The sequence below is a fragment of the Eurosta solidaginis genome, chromosome 2 (genome assembly GCF_040869045.1).
Source record: "Eurosta solidaginis isolate ZX-2024a chromosome 2, ASM4086904v1, whole genome shotgun sequence".
NCBI lineage: Eukaryota > Metazoa > Arthropoda > Insecta > Diptera > Tephritidae > Eurosta > Eurosta solidaginis.
In genome coordinates this window covers 250,890,798-250,912,656 of record NC_090320.1, presented here as the reverse complement: position 1 = coordinate 250,912,656, position 21,859 = coordinate 250,890,798, and the positions used below count along the sequence as shown (strand labels likewise).

Sequence of the window (21,859 nt, the reverse complement as noted above, 5' to 3'; positions counted from 1 at the left end):
AAATCTGTGATTTTAGTCGTTTGACCTTCTTTGTCGGTTTTTTGTTTTGGTGTGTTAATTGTTTTGTGTTTATTTGTTGTTGTGTGTTTGTCTGTTGTACCTGTGTGATTAAGTTGTTTCCTGTAAACAAGTTTTAAAGGCTCGAATATTGTGTCAGAAATTGTGTTTATCTGTTCGTTTATTATTCTACCGTCGAATGTTTTCTGTTTGTAGATTTCCATGTTTTCGAGTACGTTGAGACGTCGGCCCTTTTCCTGTATGTGAAGAACCCTAACTGTTTTATTGATGTTTGCTGGGGAGCATTCATTCTCGACCATGTGATTCGCGAAGTTAGACTCGGGTATAATGTTTGGATTCCGTATTTTTTTGTTGTAATCTCTAATATGTTCTCTGAACCATAAAGTCCACCCACCTACCAAGTTTCATCGCTTTATCCGTCCTTGGTAATGAATTATCGCAGTTTTTCGGTTTTTCGAAATTTTCGATATCAAAAAAAGTGGGCGTGGTTATAGTCCGATTTCGTTCATTTTAAATAGTGATCTGGAACGTACATACCAAATGTCATTAAGATACCTCAAAATTTACTCAATTTATCGTGTTTATGGTCGGACGGACATGGCTAAATAAATTTCTTTTTTCGCCCATATCTCGTTTAGTTTATGCCGTTGCATGGTACCATTATGCGAACAAAATTAATATACTCTGTGAGCTCTGCTCAGCTTAAACTTAATAAAGGCCATATGATGAAGTATTATTACCAATTTATTTATTTAATATGTAAACAACACTTTTTTTAAGAAACCCATTTCCACATAGCGATCTTTTTAAGCCTGATTCTCAGATAAAATCTGGAGTATTTAATTTTTATCGTACAGAATGAAGTTTCATTACAAAAAGCAGCAAAAAAAGAAGTAAAAAAAAACAATACAAAAAATCGGAATTTTTTACTGAAGTTTACGAACGGATAGGAACAGCCTTCTTTGAAACCGACTGAGCGGAAATAAATTTTAAATGAGATAATACTCCATATCCTGGACACCCTGGAACTTGCCCTAATTTTTTAATATTTTTTCATTATTCATATTTGAAATTCTATTGACCGGTCAATAAAGACCTAGTATACACTGAATGTATACATAGTGTTTCCTCGATAGTATAGCGGTAAGTATCCCCGACTGTCTTTCACACCAAAATACAATAACAAACTTGATTTTACTCATCATGTCATTAACGAGTAAAACGCTCACCTTGATATTTACCCTCAGCATTTTGTATGAGCACAGATTCTAATGGTAAAATATTACTTTGTTGCTGTTGTTGTTGTTGCTGATTACTACTTATTGTTGAAATTGTTTGCGTTTGTTGTTGCTCTTGTTGTGACGTAATGGGATGAAGGCTTATAAAGGGTATCAATGTGGCACCCTTGGAAGACGGTGATGAGGAGGATGAGCTTGGAGCTAAATGTAATTGTGAGCTTAGACCTGTCACCGATGAAGTGGATGACGACGATGATGACAAGGACGATAATGACAACGAAGTTCCAGCCGACGTACCATGCTGTTCGGACACTAACATTGTCCCCGGTTGTTGTGCTGCCAATTGCAGCGGAGATGTTGTTGTGGATGCGGATATTGTATGTGTACGTGTTGTTAATGTATTTGCCACTTGCAAATCACTAGGACTTAGGCTTGGATTTTCATCGGCCATTTGAATTTCGTAGCAAGCCAGCTCTGGTATCACTGGACGTACTTTGCCACCATCGGGACGGTGGGGATTACGACAACCTCGACATTTGCAACCAATACAAGATTTCGAGTCCACATAACAAGGACAACGTTGACCACAACACGTTAACTTGCCGGGGGTGGGTGTGGCATTACCACAACGGCATCCACGACGTTTAGCGGCATTAATTTTATTAGCATTTACTTGTTGTTGTAGTTGTTGTTGGTTTGTAATCACCGCTGGGTTGTTAGTTGTTGCTGCAGGCGTTAAGGGAGCGGGTGTTGATGATGATGCGGAAATCGAAGTAGCAATGCTTTTCTGAAATGACGAATATAAAATGAAATTAAAAAATATATTTTGTAAGCCAGATCAATTCTTTTTAAATAATTTGAACATAGAAAAGGTTTCTGATCTAAATACGTTATTCCTAGCAAAATATTGGGAAATTCAAGGGTGGCCAACGGAACAACGTGAGCGACGTTTCCCAACTTTGGTAACAAAGTGTGTGCGGTAATCGGCATAGCCCCTTTCAGTTCGACTGAGCTAGATGGAAGTACAGAACAAAATCTTGGGGTCCTTGTGTCGTGTGATGAGCTTTCTCTACGTCGGTGATCTATCTTATCAACATGGACTGTAAATACGAATGTTCTGTACAAGAAGAGCTTACCTAGGGCCGAGGCGACCTACGCCCAAATGATACTTGTACTTCCACTTCTAGACGAGAAACTAGAGTATGCACTTATCGAATATATATGCCAAATAATAACTGGTTCAGATAGCGATGCCCAAAGTTGGACAAATAATTTACGAAGATGTGGATAGCAATGGTTTGATGTGCGAATACATTCGAGGTGAGCAGGTTTAGGCCGACTCGTATTCCCATACTCTACATGTTGTTGTTGTTGTTGTAGCGATGAGGTTACTCCCCGGCTTTGGGGAGTGTTATCGATGTAATGGTCTTTGCCGGCTACAGATCCGGTACGCTCCGGTAACACAGCACCATTAAGTTGCTAGCCCGACAATCTCGGGAACGATTAAATGGCCACATTAAACCTTAAGGCCATCCCTCCCTCACCACCCCCAAGTTCCATGAGGAGCTTGGGGTCGCCAGAACCTTGTCTGTTAGTGAAACAGGATTCGCCACGGATAGGTGAGGTTGACAATTGGGTTTGAAAAAGCTATATATTGCCCTGGCAACCTGAAGGGTTGCGCTGCACAGCGCCTTGAATCTGGTATTCTTGTCGCCTCTTACGACAGGCATACCTACCGCGGGTATATTCTAGACCCCTAACCCGCTGGGCCCCATACTCTACATAGTATCCCGCCATTGGTGAATTATGTAACTTTCTTAATATTGTTGCTAAAGTATTGCAATCTTAATAGAGTCTGCCAGGCACTGTAATCATATCCGGCGAATGACTTTCGGAAAGGAGTTTTCCGGATAGTACAACAACATTGCCGCGGGAAAAAAAGCACGGAGAGGCATTTCTAGGACGGGAATATTTTGACACTCTCAGCGCCTGCGGACCGAGAGTGGAATGGCTTAAGATTTAACTACATATAAATAATTTTGTGTTATGCTAGGTGTGTGAGGGGTAAAATTAGGCAAACTTTTTCTACAAACGTACTTTACAGTTAATTAATTTCAAAGCATAGCTCACCCGCTGTCCACTTTCGTCATCGCCATCTGTCTTTCGTTTTATTGTAATCTTATTACCCACACCCGTATATAAGACTGAATACATTGCAGAACCATTTGAAACCGTTTTAATTGATGGGGGATTACGCACTTGTTGTTGCTGTGATGTTATTGAAACAGTTGAGCTAGTCGGCGTGTGGGATGTTGTGCCTGAAGCGCTAACATATGTTATATTAGAAGAGTTCACCAAAATTGGTGTACTTGTTGAAGCGGTTATGGTTACCGAATTTGATGTCCCTACCAATGCTGGTGCCGAAGTCGACATTTTAAACGACGTTTGAGGTGTATTCGTTTCAGTATACGTTAAACCAGCTGCTTTTACAGCAGAAGCTAGACTTATAGGTGCACCACCACGTGCCTGTGCTTGCGCCAATTGACGTTTCAGCGATTGAAGCTTGGCGGAAGCAATTGTTAAGGGCGCTGCGGTGGTGCCGGAAGAAGAAACAATTGGCACTACAATACCCGGTGTGTTGTTTCCAACATAAGTTATGGTAGGGGCTGATGATAATGTAGGTAAACCGATGTTGTTTGTATTGTTAAGTGCGCTGGATTGCACAGAGTTCAATTGTGATGTATGCTGTTGCTGCTGCTGGTAGGCCGAAGTTTCACTGACAGCACTTTTCAAATTCTTAACATATACGAATTGCGTCTGTTGTTGTTGCGGTTGTAGGGAAGCGACTTTTGATGTCATAACAATGTGCGTATTACCACCATGTGCAGCAGTAAGATGAGTATTTGTTGGTTCCAATTTGATTATGGTACCGTGCGGCGCTGGCGGTGTTTTTAATAAAGTTGTTGTATTATGTACGGCTGCTGAGGCGGGAGATTTCGCTGGCGGTGTAGTAATCAAACGTGGTGCTGTTGGCGCATGAATCCGCTTGCCGGGCGCACTTAGTGGAGCCAAAGGCGTAATAGCACTAATGGAAAGCGATGGTGTAAGTGTGGAAGTCTGGGTGGCAATGCTGCCACCCACTGCAGCAGGTGCGCTAAGTGGGACTAGTGGTTGAAGTTGTTGCTGCGTTTGCTGGGTTCTTCCTATTACAGGCGTAATTTGTGGCAGGTCAAGACTAAATACATTCAATATATCGTCATATCGTGCGCCTTCCTGTATGATATCGCCACATGTGGTCATGTGTGGCATTGGTGCGACACCAAAAACATTCTCACCACTACATGTTAGCGCTTGATGCGCTTTCTGTCGACTTAGCTGCGCGTAAAAGTTACTACCTAACAAATGTTCACATAGACTTTTGTAGCAGAGTAGCAAGCATCGCATTGTTTTATTTTCTACATAAGTTTTAAAGTCTTGCAAATCTTTACAGCTAATACAAAGAGGACGTAGCGCTTTGCGTCCGCGTACACATAACCGACATACATTGTGTTGGCAACGTGCATTGTTGAGCGGTGCATACGGATCGTTAAGCAAACGTGCGCACACAGCGCAAGAGAGCAGTTGCCTTAGTTGTCCAAATAAACGTGTTAAATCCAAAATACGTTGCTCGCCCAAATTGTTTGATATGCCCTCTGTTTGAACGGCGGATTGCAATACTAGCTGAGCTGTAGATACATACACACATACGGCGTTCATAGCGTCAAGACGTTTCTCTTCACCAACCAGGAGCATGCCACTGCCCCCACTAACTCCAGCTTTAACGCAGCCACTTATAGTCGCAAACATTAACTGCAGACAATAGATTTTTTAATTTTGTTTCCTTTTTTAAGTGCGCAAAAAGTATAGTACTTTTTTGTTACCGGTTGCTGTTTTTATGGCATAGGAAAACTTTTTTTTTAGGTTTTACGCAGTGACAATCTTTGGCTGGATGCGTATTCTACCGGCAAGTTAGGCTCTAGAGCGCATTTATAGTGTTGACAAGTGGACTCTATGCAAGTTTAAAGAAGATCAGCCTGAGTTACAGTATTTGGTCGATAATAGATCTGATATGGAAAGCGATTTAAGCAGGTATGCCCGTACCCGGTCGCTGCCTAGATATGAATATGCGTTGCTTAGGTACTTCAAACCTTTTCTTTGGATTTGTTACGCATAGAAATTGAGTACTCGCAACGTATGACTAGCACTGCTTGAAAAGCAAACTATGATGGGCTTCTGTTGTTGTTGTAGCAGTTCTGATGGACTTCCCTTGGCCTTTGGTATCTTTAAGTGTTGAGGGTTGACCGCTATACATTGGCACTGACACCTATATAAGCCATACGTTAATGTTTAATATTTACATATGAAATTTTCTGATTTATACTTTGTGTACACATATGTTTATTGTATATATGTATAAGCTTTTTGTAATAATTTGTTTGGGAGTCTCTCTGAGTTGCAAAATCGATGGCGCTAACTGCCGGCAGTCAATAGAAGATAAGCGCTTGTTAGTTGTTGTTTTATGTATTCCGCTTTAACAATAAAAGGCACCTTTTTGTTTAGATCTTAACATTTGCTAAATTTAATATACACATTTTTTCACCATCATCATTTTTTTATTCACAACTGAAAAGTATTGCAACAATCGAGCGGCCCAGATAGAACGTTCTTCATTTGCCTGTGGCCCTTAATTGTTTTATCTTTTGCTTCTTGTTGGTAACACGCGCTTCTTGGTTTTAAAAATATACTTTTAACACTGCATATTTTAAAATATGCATTCAAAAAACACTGCACACGCACACATTGCTAACTTAAATTTTTACAATTGTTTCATTTTTATTTTTTATTGAAATTGCAATGCGATTTATTAGAAATTGCGCTGGAAAAATGCTGAAAAATTCTGATAAAGCGCAGTCAGAAAATCGCCGATTGTTTTTGGCATTTCATTTTGCAGTGACATTTGTCCCGTTCATGACACTTTTGTTATTTTTCCTTCCTTGTTTTGTTAAAAGTACAGTACGAACAAAAAATTCTGTGTATATGAAAAATTTGTTTTGTACTTCAATAGGCTTTGTTGTGATGACACCATGGTTCAATTATGTACAGGTTGGCTCATCTCATCAGCTGATTTTATTTATGTCATTGCATGGTCGAAGGGATTGTCAAAAGGAGATGGCAAACTCAAAATGGAACCAACACATTTGCAACATTTTACTTACACATACAAAAACTGCTAAGTTTTATGTTTCCATTCCATACCATTCGCACCAACACCAATACACAGATTTTGACAATTTGAACAGACATATTTTGTTGCTTTACAGATGAGCCAACCTGTATATAGTTGAACCATGGATGACACAGAGGATAAATATATTTATTAGACTGGGTCAATTTATTAACTGATATGCCGCCATCGATTTTTCGATAGGATTTGGGCAAAGGAAAAAAGTTCCACTAGGCAAACCGAAAAAAATAATTTTCGAGCTTGCGAAATTTTGGGTCGGCTATACATTAACACGTTGGCTGTCAAAATCTTTTTAGAATTTTGATGGTTCAGTGGCAATGTCATTTAAAAATTTTAGTCACCTGAGGCCAACAAGTTATTTTTGTTCTTTTTTGTTTCTTAGTGCCTAAAAATAAGCTTTGACTACTCGCGACGGTAGTAGTGCAGTTTATGGTACCCACCGAAATTTGGGCCAAAATTTTCGAGTGAGGTATTCACGCCTAGATCAAGAATCCGAAAGCGGAAGTTAACTTTTTTACCCGTTTAAAAGTTATCCGCGAAAAACAGCCTTGTGCGATACATATTGTTCCCGCACGTTTACAATCTTTTAAGCGCACACATCACTTTACTTTTTATATTTAGTATATTAACATAATCTAGATTGCACGAATTAACGAAAAAATTATGTTAAATATCACTAATTTACTTATAAAATATCAAATCAAATATTGCAACAAATTTGTGTCGAAATGAAAACACATGAAAGTGAACAGTGTTGCCAGCTCAGCAACGCTGGTGATTACTTCTGTTGTTCTCTGTTAGGATTAATACAAGGCGGTGGCGGTTCAACATAAATTTAAATAAATATACAAATACATTGTTTTTGTAATTTACTGAATATGTTGCGATTAAATATATTTAAATAGAAGAGAATACGTTTTCAATTGATCGAAATAAAGAGATGCTGGCAAATATTTGGAATTTTCATTTTGGAACAAGTGCAGAATACATACATTTGTAAAAAAAAAAAAAATAAAAAATCGGACTTTATAAAGATTTTTATGCTGATTCCAACGGTATATTTATTTTTTGATGCAAATGAAAGGTTTGGGGGTAATTCCACGTCAAAAGGCTTTTTCAAATCAAAAACTAGCGGATGGATTTCAACAATTAAAAAATCGAAAAATAACTTATAAAAATACCTTTTATCTCACTCTTTAACTTCTCTAGTCTTTATTTACCAAAAACTTGAAAAAGCTCTTTTATGGTGGCCATGCACAGTAAGTCTGCGTAGAACACTTTTCTGCATAGGCGATCTTCGGCCGCGCTTATAAAAAATAACCCTGGGCTACTCCATGCCAAGTCCGGGTGTGTGGTATAACCGTGGCTACCTCCACGGTGATGTCCTTCTGCGTAGTACACCCTTCTACGTAGGCGGCGTTCGCCACACTTTAATAAAATACCCTTAACCGATCCGATTCTTAATCTAGACGTGAATACGCGTCTTTTGATACTTCACTCGAGAAAAAAGGCCCAAATTTCGGTGGGTACCATAAACCCCACAATTACCCTCGCGACTTTATTTTGATCCCTAACTTTGCAGTTATAACGGTTTTTTTTTGTCGCACATTTTGGTGCGACATGGCATGGGGGAACATAAAACATGCTGTGGGACCAAAATAAAGTCGCGAGTAGTCAAAACTTATTTTTAGGCACTAAGTCACAAAAAAGAACAAAAATAACAATAAATAAAAATAGACACCCTTTTGGGCCAACAAAAAGAATTATCCGGCTGAAGTTATTAAAGCTAATATGAAAAGAGGCGAAACCGTGAGGCCCGTGAGGAGGAAAATGGAGTGGTTGTGTTAAATTGGAAGGACACCAGAGATGTTAGGATTCTTTCGACGAAACACCACCCTGTAATGGTAGCCACGCCGAGCCATCCAAATGTAGATAGTAATGAACGATCCACCAGTACCAACAATCCACCATCCACCAGGAAGCGAAGGCAACGAGCTATTGAAAAACCCCTTGCTGTTATTGATTACAATAAAGCCAAATTAGGTGTTGATATATCCGATCAAATTACCTCCTACGCCACCAATCTCAGAAGAGGTGTTAAGTGGTACCGCAAAGTGGCTTTTGAACTGTTACTTGGAATGTCTGTCGTAAATGCCTTTATCTATATATATAAAAAGAAGTGTACATTTTGATTGTCCCTGCATAACTTGAGAACGGCTCGACAGATTGCCATGAAATTTTTAGGAAAGATACAGGAAGGAGAGATGATGGTTAGTTGATTTTGAAATCCCAAATCGGCTTAGCCATATATATAAATCAAATTCTGTGTGTGTGCGTGTTCGCTATGGAAACGTATTTCCCACACATCAATCATCTCCCATTCAAATGGAATCTTTGGTACTGCATAAATTTGAAGGTATACATGCCAGAACATTGAAATTCAGTAAGGAGTTATATGAGGTTAATCCCTAACACCACTAAGAAAATGCGGACTTGGGAAAAAGGAATCAAATGGAATCTTTGGTAATGCATAACTTTGAAGATATACATGCCAGAACATTGAAATTCAGTAAGGAGTTATTTGAGGTCAATCCTTAACATCACCAAGAAAATATGGAATTGGGAAAAAGGGGGCGTGGCACCTCCCATACAAATGGAATATATTATACTGGATATATATATGGATGTCATAATGGTAGGATAATTAAAATTGGTAAGGAGCTATGTGACGTTAAGTCCTCCAGTAAAATGTGGAATGGGGAAAACTATGACTGCCGTACAAACTTAAGTTATTTTAACACCTAAAGTTTGACTGCATTGTTGAGTTTAGCTGTTATGCCTTTTGGACGTTTAGTAATCTGCCGCTGTTAAAAAAATTATTTAGCTTCAGTCTATCTACATCTTCTATAAAAATCAAATTCTGTGTGTGTGTTCCCTATGAAAACGTGTTTGCTATACTTCGATCATCACCAAATTTTGACTCGAGGTTCCTTCGATCAAGACGAAAGTTTTTCATATTTCAGAATTAACACTTTGAGCCCCGCGTTCTCCACCGGTGGACATTTATGTTTTGACGATTTGGGGCAATGTGACCACCCGTGGGCATTGGTGGATTTACATTATGGGACATCGTGACCACCCGTGGTCATGGGTCGTGTTTGATTTACCGACATTGTGATCACGGGTGGAAACGTTCTCCATACATTTACCATTGAAATAAAATTAGTTCGGTCCCAGGATGTAAATATTTTTGACTTGGACTTTGTTATTTGGTCTGCCAAAGCCTAAAAAATAGTGAACTAAATTTAGGTAAGAAAAATTCATTTTAAGTTTTAAAAAGTAAGAAATATATTATATATTTTATTTTGCTTGTAGAGCATTACAAAAAAAACTTTCTCAACGAAAACATGTCAAATTCAATATAACTATTCAAAAAAATTAATTTTAGGACTTAAAAAGTAAGACATATATTATATAAAAAAAACAGATGAATATAACTATTCCAAAACTATTCAGGAAAAAAATAAATTTAATAATGATTTATCTGTGGCTTTGAAAACAAACTAAAAATATTGCTTCTTCACACTGCTCACAACGACATCAGGATTCACGAATGTACACATCGGAGACTCAACAAAAGTCAACCGATCTCCACCAACAGGCCCCCATGTTCCACTATTTATCAAGTTTGCAAGAGAAACTTCTTCGTCAGGATCTTCATTCAAGTCCATTGCTATATCTTCATCACTATCGTGGAAATCTTCGTCATCAGATTCTGAATTAGATCTTTCAGAATCTGGCTCAAAGTTATTATCAACAAATGAATCATCTGAAAATCCTGTAACTTCGTCTGCACTCGATTTTTCGAGCTCGGCAGCAATGTTGTCACGTGTTAAAAGTTTTCTAGACATCTTAAATTAAATCTGTAAAACAAATAAATGAAAAAAATATAAAAATAAAAATGATAAATACATAAAAATATAAAATTAGGATATATCCACTGGTGTCCACTTGGGCCCAATATGTATTTTGACATTCTGGGACAACATGACCACCGGTGGTCAAAAAAAAAAACAGGAAACAAACAACAAAAATACATTTGGTTTATCAAAAATAAATATCACAAGGTCACCCCAATTGCAAAAAATCAATAAAACTAAGTAAACAAATTTTGGTCTCAATTTATCAACTAAAGCACAACCCTTCGTCAGCACGCGGTCCACCGGTGCAGAAAAAAAATGACCACGGGTGGGCACGCGGGGCTCAAAGTGTTAAGAATTTTAAATTTAAATGTTTTTGTTTTTTGGCTATGCGAAAGAACTATCTTAGCTCCCAAAAATGACCATGTTAACAAAATCAATTATCGCTTTCAAAATCAATTTCCTGGTGAAGTGACGAAATATAAATCGATCGACACAGTTGTACTGTTTTCAAACAGACGGCTTATTGAATAATAAAGGCAGTCTTCTACATTAAGAGCTTATTGAGCTCAATCTTCCCTACAAAATTCGAATCTATAATTATTTCATTAGTAGCTAATCGAATGCCTAATGAAGTCAAAAGCACAATGCAACTCTGTTGGGAACGTTAAGTTTCTTAGTTTTGGTGTGTTCAGTGCTTAAAAATGTCATTTGTCAAAGTAAATGTCGTTGTCTGCATGGCGGAACGATACAAGGTGGCCGCATCGAACAGCTGATTATAACCTTTTTTTTATTTGATTTGATACATCAACTTCCGGCGCAGTACGATTTTGACATTTGTCCATCGAATTTACAAAAACCAAGTACATGGAATTCTTATTTACGTATGTAGATATGTCACCATGCTGCCACCTTGTATCGTTCCGCCATGATTGTCTGTCATATAGCATTGTCATTTTATTCACTTGACATTTCAATCTTCATACTAATCGAGCAGTTTCTTCTGTGTGAAATCAAAAAATTTACGTTTTCATTAGAAAGTGAAATGAGATCATTAAGTTTCTGTGTGAAAACAGTATTACAGATGAAGATAGAATTGTGAATTATCCAAATGAATTTCTATACTCCTTAGAACCAAAAGGAATGCCTGCGCATATATCAACTTTGAAAATTGGCTCACCAGTCATGCTTCTTCGGAATGTAATCAAAGCAACAATCATCATCGGTAAAAGCAATACAGTAATATAAAATAAGATACAATAAGATACAAGAATAAAATGTTTTAACAGAAAATTTCACCAAATATGCGTACAAAATTCAATTCAATTTACAGAACAATAAATTAAATTATCAATAAACAAAACAGAAAAATTAACGCAACATCCTTTCGATCTCGGGCGTTAAAACGTGCGCCTGGTAAAGCTAGTAATATATAAAAAGGCTACAAACAAAAAAATTTCAATAACCAAGTTTCGGCAGGAGATTTGAAATGCTTTGTTGGACCTCATGTTTCCAGAACCCATAACAAAAGGAAAACATTTTATAAAAAAAAATTTAATTTCCATCTTTTTTATTACCCAAAGAAATACCATCAAAAATACACAGCGGCCATGGGAAATACACCAAACTGTTCACCACAGGCCAGAGAATCAAAATTCCATATTAAAATGTACGAAAATGTGCGACGTACGTACCAAAAACGTGTCAGCTGACACGACCTATCTTATGAGTGTGCAATGTAAACGAAAACTCACCGACGTGCAACGCCCGTATGTACGTAGCCCGGAACGTAGAAATCAAAACAATTTTGATTTTTTCCGTAAGAACGTGTCAGCTGATCGCTTTCTCACTAGACAGAGTTGCGTAGTAAACTTTTGTGTGCTAATTTTTGACCGTTTGCACTTTTATGCAAAAACACCTAATTAAAGTTTAAAAAATTGTGAAAATAATTCAAAATAATTATGTAAAGGTGAAGATTATAAATATGTAATCTATTTATACTTATTTAATATTTATTCCGGCCTTTTACAATATCAAAAATTAAATTGGAAAAAGTTGATGTTTCCATAACCATGCATGCAAAATGGTCAATGGCAACAGTGCTTATCTGTAAACAATACACACACAAATATGTTATGTACATGTACACAGACGCACACATTGATTCATACGGGCTTGAGAGTTCGGTCAAACGTGTTTCGTACGACAAACGTCCGTACGTACGGCACACGTCGGCGGGTAACTGCCGCATAAAGCTGGAGACATTGGTGCTTTATGGGTAACCTTATCGGTAGCCTTTTAACAGCTGATTCGACCAACCTTTTGAGAATCAATGCAATCGATTATTGGTGCCGCTAAAGTCGTAACCATATCGCAGCCAACCAATTGGGTTTTGATTTACCGTCGTAACGATAAATAGCTTATTACGTTAGGGATACGGATACAGCGATACGACATACGGCACCAATGACTCCAGCTTAATGCGGCAGTTACTCACGAACGTACGTACTAAAAACGTGCCAGCTGACACGACCTATCTTATGAGTGTGCAATGTAAACGAAAACTCACCGACGTGCAACGCCCGTACTTACGTAGCCCGGAACGTAGAAATCAAACCAATTTTGATTTTTTCCGTAAGAACGTGTCAGCTGATCCCTCTCTCACTAGACAGAGTTGCTTAGTAAACTTGTGTGCGCTAATTTTTGACCGTTTGCAATTTTATGCAAAAACACCTAATTAAAGTTTGAAAAATTGTGAAAATAATTCGAAATAATTATGTAAAAGTGCAGATTATAAATATGAAATCTATTTATACTTATTTAATATTTATTCCGGCCTTTTACAATATCAGAAATTAAATTGGAAAAAGTTGATGTTTCCATAAGCATACATGCAAAATGGTCAATGGCAACAGTGCTTATTTGTAAACAATACACAAACAAATATGTTATGTACATGTACACAGACGCACACATTGATTCCTACGGGCTTGAGAGTTCGGTAAAACGTGCTTCGTACGACAAACGTCTGTACGTACGGCACACGTCGGTGGGTAACTGCCGCATAATGCGGCAGTCATGCGGCAGTTACTCACGAACGTACGTACCAAAAACGTGTCAGCTGACACGACCTATCTTATGAGTGTGCAATGTAAACGAAAACTCACCGACGTGCAACGCCCGTACGTAGATCTCAAAACAATTTTGATTTTTCCCGTAAGAACGTGTCAGCTGATCGCTCTCTCACTAGACAGAGTTGCCTAGTAAACTTTTGTGCGCTAATTTTTGACCATTTGCAATTTTATGCAAAAACACCGAATTAAAGTTTGAAAAATTGTGAAAATAATTCGAAATAATTATGTAAAAGTGCTGATTATAAATATGTAATCTATTTATACTTATTTAATATGTATGCCTTTTACAATATCAAAAATTAAATTGGAAAAAGTTGATGTTTCCATAAGCATGCATGCAAACTGGCCAATGGCAACGGTGCTTTGTTGTAAACAATACACACACAAATATGTTATGTACATGTACACAGACGCACACATTGATTCCTACGGGCTTGAGGGTTCGGTCAAACGTGCTTCGTACGACAAACGTCCGTACGTACGGCACATGTCGGTGGGTAACTGCCGCATAACATTTAGGTGTCGCACGAAAATGTGCGACGTGGCCTCAGGATAACGTCTGGGTATCGCACGAAAACGTGCGGCGTGGCAGCCAACGGGTTAAGGGACCAATTGGTTTTATTCGTAAACCAAAGGGGTTTGTACTTTGAAATTTTGCACATAGGTTCTCAGGGAGTTCCCCAACAAGAATCAGTAAATAATTTTTAATTGTTATTATGTTTATTGTTAGTAATTAGTTGTTGAAGTTACCATGGTATAATTATCACTTTTTATCTACATACGAACACTTTCACAAGAATTTAAACATAAGTACAATTTATAATGTTTATAAAACCACAAACAACTATTCTCATTTGTTTAAATTTACGTATTATTGTAAAATTTAATAATATATTTGTTTACTTTCCGCGAACACAAGCATACAGCCATTTTATCTAATTCACTGCTTGCTTGGTGCTACCAGATGCTTTATTTGTTCCAACGAATGAAAAATTTTTAAATAGTACCAACGAGGAAAAAGGGCCTTTTTCATTCAACTCCATTTATTTATTTTACGAAAAAATAGAAAATCTGCAATAAAAAAGGCGCGATTAAAATAGATTGAGTCGTTCTTTACTAATACATATTTTGAAGTCTAGTAGCACCATTTTTGCTCAATTCACTCCCCCTGGTCCCATAATGTACAGTCTACCCGAAATTTTTTTTACTTTTTGGTAATTCTTTACTTTAGCTCACAACTGCTAAAGCTCGTCCAAAAATATCAGGAGAGGTGTCAAAAGACGTGTTTTGATCCCAGGACCACAATCCGAAAGCGGAAATTCCAATTTTTCTTTCTGTCAAAAGATATTTCCAAAGAACCGCAAAATGGCCCGGAGCGCTCCGAAACCGGGGGTGGCATTCATAGAATTTATGGGCAGAACACCTTTCTGCATTGGCGGCCTTCGGCCACGCTTATTCAAAATTACCATGGGTGGGTCCAACACCGGTTTGGAGACCAAATCTATATCCGCGCAAAACACTTTTGCCCGCAGTTTTTCTTGTGGGTACGACAAAATCATCAAAATAACAACAACCACATGAAAATTTTTCATTTTGTTTGCAAATATCTCCGAAAAGAAAAAACATTTCCAATTTCCGCTTTCGGATTCGTGATCCTGTGTCAAGAGCGCGTCTTTTGACACATCTCCCGATATTTTTGGACGAGTTTTAACAGTGCTATCCTAAAGTAAACAATTACTAAAAAAATTATTTTCGAGCTTGCGAAATTTAATTTTTTTTACTTTTTTTCGACTTTGATTTTTAAGGTTTTTTTCATGACCTACTAAAAAAATTTTCATTTCATTGTAAAATTCTTAATATTTTTTTTTTCAAAAAACTGTTATCGCCAATGTTTTTAGCGGACATTTGTGGGTCGGACAGGGTATACATATGAAAATTTTTTAGTAGATCATGAAAATAACCTTAAAAATCGAAGACGAAAAAAGTAAAAAAAAAAAATGAAATTTCGCAGGCTCGAAAATTATTTTTTGGGTATGCGTAGTGGAACTTATTTTCCTGAGCCCAAATCCTATCCAAAAATCGATGGCGCGATATCGGTTAACTTTCGTCCATACAAATCGGCCCACCCTAATATTTATCCTCTTTGTCGCCACAATCAACCAAGATGATGCGTTTATAAATATGAAGGAACTTCACATACAAAATTTCGAGAATCACTGTTATAAATATTCTCAATATACAAGAAATATACTTTCTAACATATTTTGTGTCTTATTCATCTGTTACATTGCAGTTTTTAAATGTGAAAAATGTTATAAAAGTTACCGAGTGGGAAAAATAATTTCACTTGCAAAGTGTGGCAGTATCCTTAGCCAAAGCAAATGTTAAATTCTTCTTCCTAAGATTTGCTTGCAACAAAATTTGCAAGTTGGGTACTTTTTCATGTCAGATGGCGCTAGTGTCGATCAATCTACCGCTCTTCATAAAAATACGTGCAACTACTCATAATGCATAAGATTGTGTTAAACTATATGAAAAACTGCTTATGTGACGGGGCTTTAACATCGCCACAATCACGCACGCAAGATGTTGCATTTGTAAATATATAGGAACTTCAGACTTAGTAATGGAAGTTAATTTCGCTTTGCCCATTCATATAAAAAATTTCACTAAGCACTGTTATAAACATTCCCACTATACAAGAAATTACTGGCTAACATATTTTGCGTCCTATTCATTTGTTAAATTGCAGTTTGCAACTTAGAAAGGGTTAGAAAAGTATCAACGAGTGTCAAAAATAATTTCACTTGCAACTCGTGAAAGTACCCTTCGCTAAAGCAAATGTCGAATTCTTTTCAGTTCAATACGTCTGTAGCTTTGGAGCTATTGAGCCTATCTGACCAACATTGCCGCGAAGTGCTGCTGCTGCTTAAGGGCCCATTACTGATAATTAGCATAGACTTGACTTGACTTGAGAACTGTCACTTACAGATCTATTAAATGAACATTGCATGTTACTGATTACGCAAAACTTAGCAACACTTAACTTGACTTAGAAGTCTGTTGAATTTTGATTTTCTATGTAAGTTCTAAGTGACGTTTACATTTTGAGACGCCATTTGTTTGTTTCCATTTCATTTCGACATTTTGTCATAAAAATTGACATTTATTTATTATGATGCCGGATTTCGTGGCTAAGTTGCCAAGTTTACACCAAGCTCCAAAAGAATACATGCAAAAATATTTTTCGGCGTAGAGCAGTGCAGCTCAATAGCGGATTAAATTAAACACTTCAAAGCGTTTAAGCAGCAATGCATTCGATTGTTGTTAATTTGATCAAAAATGCTGCTCAGGGCTGCTGCAGCTTGGTGTGAATTGTCCAATTCCAATAAGAACACACGAAGAGAATATGTTTTCGCGCAGTGTAGTGCAGCTCAGTGTATCCTTAGCTTTATTGCGATGTCAAAGCTTAAAAGCTAATCAACTCTACCAAAGCGTTTATGTCATTCCGCCTTTAAGGGCCAATTAAACTTCCTTAAGGTTCGATTCGAGCTCAAGACCAGAACAATAATTTTTTTCTAATGATAATTATTGTTATTTTTTAATTTTTCTAAATTTGAAAAATTGTATTTTGTTTTTGGAGTAGTAAGTAGAAAATTTTTCAGACAACTTGCCATAGCTGCGCAGATAGATCCATTTTGAAGGGTGCTAAGCCTTCATCATCAGTACGCTTTAGGCACGCTGTGCTAACCATTTAGCTATACTAAACTTCCTTAACTCTAAAGCCATAGTCATAACCACATTTTTACTTATCCATATCAAATTGGCATCAGTTATTGGTGCCTTAACCTAAAAATCGTGAGAATTTCATAAAAATGAAGAAAACGCCAAAATAATAAACACATACCACAAAAAATAAGTATCTTAGTCAAAACGTATCCAAAATGATAAATAAAATCTATAAAAAGTTAATAAATTCTCCAACTCAAATATTTTTAGGTTATGGATATGGCGTAAACCAAAAACCAATTGGTTGGCTATGATATGGTTATGGCTTTAGCGTTATGGTATGGCACCATTAATCAATTACATTGATTTCCATAAAGTAGTTTCGATCAGCTGTTTTATCTGGTTATGGTTTTGTGGTTCTAAGTCACCATTAATTTGCCCTTTAGTAATTTCATCGTGGTTCACACAACTCTTGTACAGTATGAACTAAAATCCCATTTGCAAACGCAGCTAACTTTGCGTAAGCGGAAATCAATAAATTGCAAATATACCGTTAGTCAGTGAATTGTCAAAATTAAGTAAATCAATTAAATTCGAGCAATTTAAGATAAAAAGACATATTTGTACGAATATGTGCAGTCCGAATTGAAGCTTATAGTTCGTTAACACGTGAAAGTGAACTTCAAAGTGAGATTAATTCATATTTCGTTTCACTCGCAAACATTGGTCAAAAGCAAATATGTTATTTCATATGGAAGTATAGAAGAAAAAAGAAAAATACTCCTACATTTAAATAATTTCATATATACCACTGGTAGACCAAAATTTCTTCACAAAAACGGTAAGAAAATTTATTCAATAATCATACATACAATAATCCTATTTATTGAATCATCTTTTAATATTCTCCTGAATAAATCCCGATTTAGAGTGAACTAAATGGTGTCCCGCGAGAGAATAAAGTTTTAACTTTATTCATACCACTTAGCGTACGAACGACGAGCGGGACTTTGGTAGCTTTGTAATTTGCAATAAGTTGCAGTGGTCTGGTGATCAACGTACGCAATCCAAAGGTATGATCGATGCGCAACATCTCGTCGTGTCTGTATACTTGTGCCAATTTTTTTGTGAAAATCGTTGACAGCATGCAGTTTTTGTAGACGATCTCTACTATAGGAAGGATTCAAAGCCTCCGCAATCCAATTGTCAACCTCTCCTACGCGAGGGGAATCCTGTTACAAATATGAATGTATCATACACATATTTAGCAGGCGAGGCTCTGGCGACCCCAAATTCGTCATGGAACTAGTAGGTGGAGGCGGTATGGCCTAGAATGTTTAATGTGGTCATATGAATCGGTCCCGAGATGGTCGGGCTAGTATCTAAATGGCGCATTGTTACCGGAACGTACCGGATCTATTTCCGGCAAGGGACCATCAACATCGATAACACTCCCCAAAACCTTCGAGGAGTGTCTTTAACGTTAATACAACAACATCCCTTCTATAGGCGAATTGCTTACTTACTAACTTAATTGGCGCTTAACCGTTTAAACGATTATGGCTGTCCAACAAGCATAAGACGGCCTATCCAGCGTAGCCGCTGCGTTATAGTTCGCTGGACTATGTTAATGTCTGTGTAAAGCTCATACAGATCAGCATTAAATCTTCATCGGTACTCGTCGTTGCAGATGCGTAGAGGTCTGTAAATCTTTCTAACATATTTTGGGAATAGCGCCCTATTTTAGAATTTGTTTTAAAAGCGTCCTATCTGAGCTTTAATTAAATACATTTTGGCATTAGCTGGGGCGTTTATGAAAAAATACGTGTTACAGCTTCCAGAACGGAATCCTGAGATAGGGCCTTTTCGAAGCGAATTCTGAAATAGGGAGTTTATGAAATATGGCGTTTTCGAACTGGCTGCCGAGAATCTGTCAAATTATTTATAAAAATTTTAGTAAAACATGGATCTAATAGTACGTATGTACACTAGTAAACAAATGTCTTTCAAAGGATGAATAATTCAGAGATTTGGTTTCGATCAAGGATCGTTTAACACGACTCTGTTTTCAGTATACACAGATATGTACGTAGTATCTGAAAGATGATATACTGCTTTATTTTTCCCTAATATAGGTACTGGTAGACCATTTTGGTGGATGTTGGCCAGAGTTCCAGAGCGGAACTGCAGAATGTAAAAGAAATATCTAAATAAAGTTTCCTGTAGTTTAGAGGATGAACAAAAAATCTCATAATAATTTGCTGCCATCTTTTTACCACCCCCACGGTTTAGCGGTTAGAATATATCCACGATAAGGAATGCCTGTCATAAAAGAAACAAAACCCCTGTTTAGGCAGTCCGGAATACAACAAAATACTCAACAACGGTAACTTTTGTCTGTATAGTGTTGTTGTTGTTGTTGTTGTAGCTGTGCTTCACCCCATCCAATAGGTGCGACCAATCACTAATTGTCATCAATGTCCTCTAACGGGAGTCCAAGGAAACTTGCTGTTTCAACAGGAGTGGACCATAATGAGAGGGGTGGTAGAGGCGTTGGTTCCACAATACAATTGAAGAGATAGTTGGTGTCATGTGGGGATACATTGCAAGCAGGACATACATTTTGTATGTCGGGGTTGATTCTGGATAGGTAAGATTTTAATCTGTTACAGTACCCAGGTCGTAGTTGAACTAGAGTGACTCGCGTTTCCCTAGGGAGAGTGCGTTCCTCCTCTGCTAGCTCTGGGTATTTTTTTTAAGTACTGGATTCACCGGGCAATTCCTGGCATAGAGGTCCGACGCCTGTTTGTGGATACCACGGAGGACCTGCTTGTGTTTTTTGCTTCATACGGCTATGTTCTCAGGTGCCGTATTTCCTCATAATGCTTACGGAGATGATCCCTTAAGCCCCTGGGCGGTGTAGCCACATCAATCAGATGTCTGTTGGGATGCCCAGGTTTCTGGGTATTCTACAGAAACTGTTTGGTTAGCATTTCATTTCTCTCCCTAATGGGGCGTACTATCGCCTCATTATGTAGATGGTGTTCTGGGGACATAAGAAGATAGCCCGTAGCGTTTCTGAGGGCAGTATAGTGGCAGGCCTGTATTTTCTTCCAGTGAGTAACCTTTACGATTGGCGACAATATCGGGGACGCATAGCATGCAATCGGCAGGCCAATTGCCTTGTAAGTGGTAATGAGCGTTTCTTTATCTTTACCCCAAGTGCTGCCGGCAAGAGATTTGAGGATTTTATTACGGCTCTGGATATTCGGTACAGTTGCGGCTGTGTGCTCTCGAAAATGTAGATTCTGATCGAACGTCACCCAAGGGTGTATACTGTTCTTCCTAGCCTACGGAGGAGGAATTGAATCTTTTGAATATCTATTCTCGACATTGTTTTCGCTGTTAATGCCAGTTCTCAGATAAGCGAATTCCTTCACAGTTTTAATTTCCATTCGTGACATGACTATCAAAGTGCGAATGCGCCGATTCTTTTTTGATGAATGCCTCAGAAAGAATTTTTTTGTTTAATATGCCATTTAGAACCTTATATGTATGTGATGTTAACCAGGCTGATTCGAAGGAACCTAGCAGGTTTTGCGGCATTATATTATTTTTTAGGCAGAGTGGTGCCATTCCCATTTCCTCATAATTGGGCATCTAGTTCAACAAAACAGAATAAGGCATTCGTCATTTTCATCACTGTTTGTGAGATACCAAGTGGTCATTATCATTCTGCAGGTGTTCGCCTGGTTTTGAAAACCTCCGCCATCCAGCATAAATTTCCCTATCAGCTTGCATCTGAAGTTCCTTGAACTCACGCCGCGGGGCTGCTCGTTTCTTTCTTCTAAGTAAGCGTCCCACTTCTCTCTCCGCCTCACGATTATGCTCCTATATATCGCCCATTGTCAGCGTTTTCCAAGCGGAAATAGTAGCCATAGCCAAAGCAGTAGGAACCCTGGAAGAGAATAGCTTAAGCTATCTAAATGCGCGTTAGAGTGTAAGCAGTCCCTGGAGAGAATCGGGACAGGGAGAAGCAGACATCTCTATTGGGTCCCAGGGCATATGGGAATAGATCGGAATGAAAGAGCGGATGAACTATCTAAAAAGGGTGCATCCCTTGAAGCTTGCTCCGTAGACGTCCCAATTACACTGGGCGAGATTAAGCGAAGGCGAGAGGTGCACATGATCGACCAAGCAGGAAAGGCGTGGGCTCAAACGCGGGGCTGTAAAGAGTCGAAGATTATGTGTAGGTCTTACAACCTTAGACTAACAAGGTTGCTTCTATCATTAATAAGAGAGGATTGTATACTCATGACGGGTATTCTGACTGGACACTGCCTTCTGGCGTCACATGCCTTTAAATTAGGCTTGGTCAGTGATAGCAGATGTAGGAAGTGTGGGCTGGAGGAGGAAACGATCGAGCACATTCTGTGCTCGTGCCCTGCGCTTGCCAGGCTAAGACTCCAGATATTAGGAGTGATACAGCTGTCAGATCTAGAGGCAGCAAGTGGCTTAAGTCCTAGGAAGCTTCTA

The 21,859-nt window shown here is 38.1% G+C and overlaps 1 protein-coding gene across 3 annotated transcripts in view; it reads right to left on the bottom strand.

The window, feature by feature from the left end:
• Positions 1 to 6,206, bottom strand: part of LOC137240810 (serine-rich adhesin for platelets) — a 99,007-nt gene extending 92,801 nt beyond the window's left edge. For 2 of the 3 annotated variants that reach the window (XM_067767591.1, XM_067767589.1), the window contains exons 1-2: positions 3,387 to 6,206; positions 1,248 to 2,043 (exon numbers count right to left, since the gene is read on the bottom strand). In XM_067767591.1, coding sequence (XP_067623692.1) covers positions 1,248 to 2,043; positions 3,387 to 5,102 — 2,512 coding nt within the window. In that variant the 5' untranslated portion in view covers positions 5,103 to 6,206. The remainder of the gene's footprint in view (positions 1 to 1,247; positions 2,044 to 3,386) is intronic. The other variant, XM_067767590.1, reaches the window with a different exon arrangement.
• Positions 6,207 to 21,859: the final 15,653 nt, after the last annotated feature.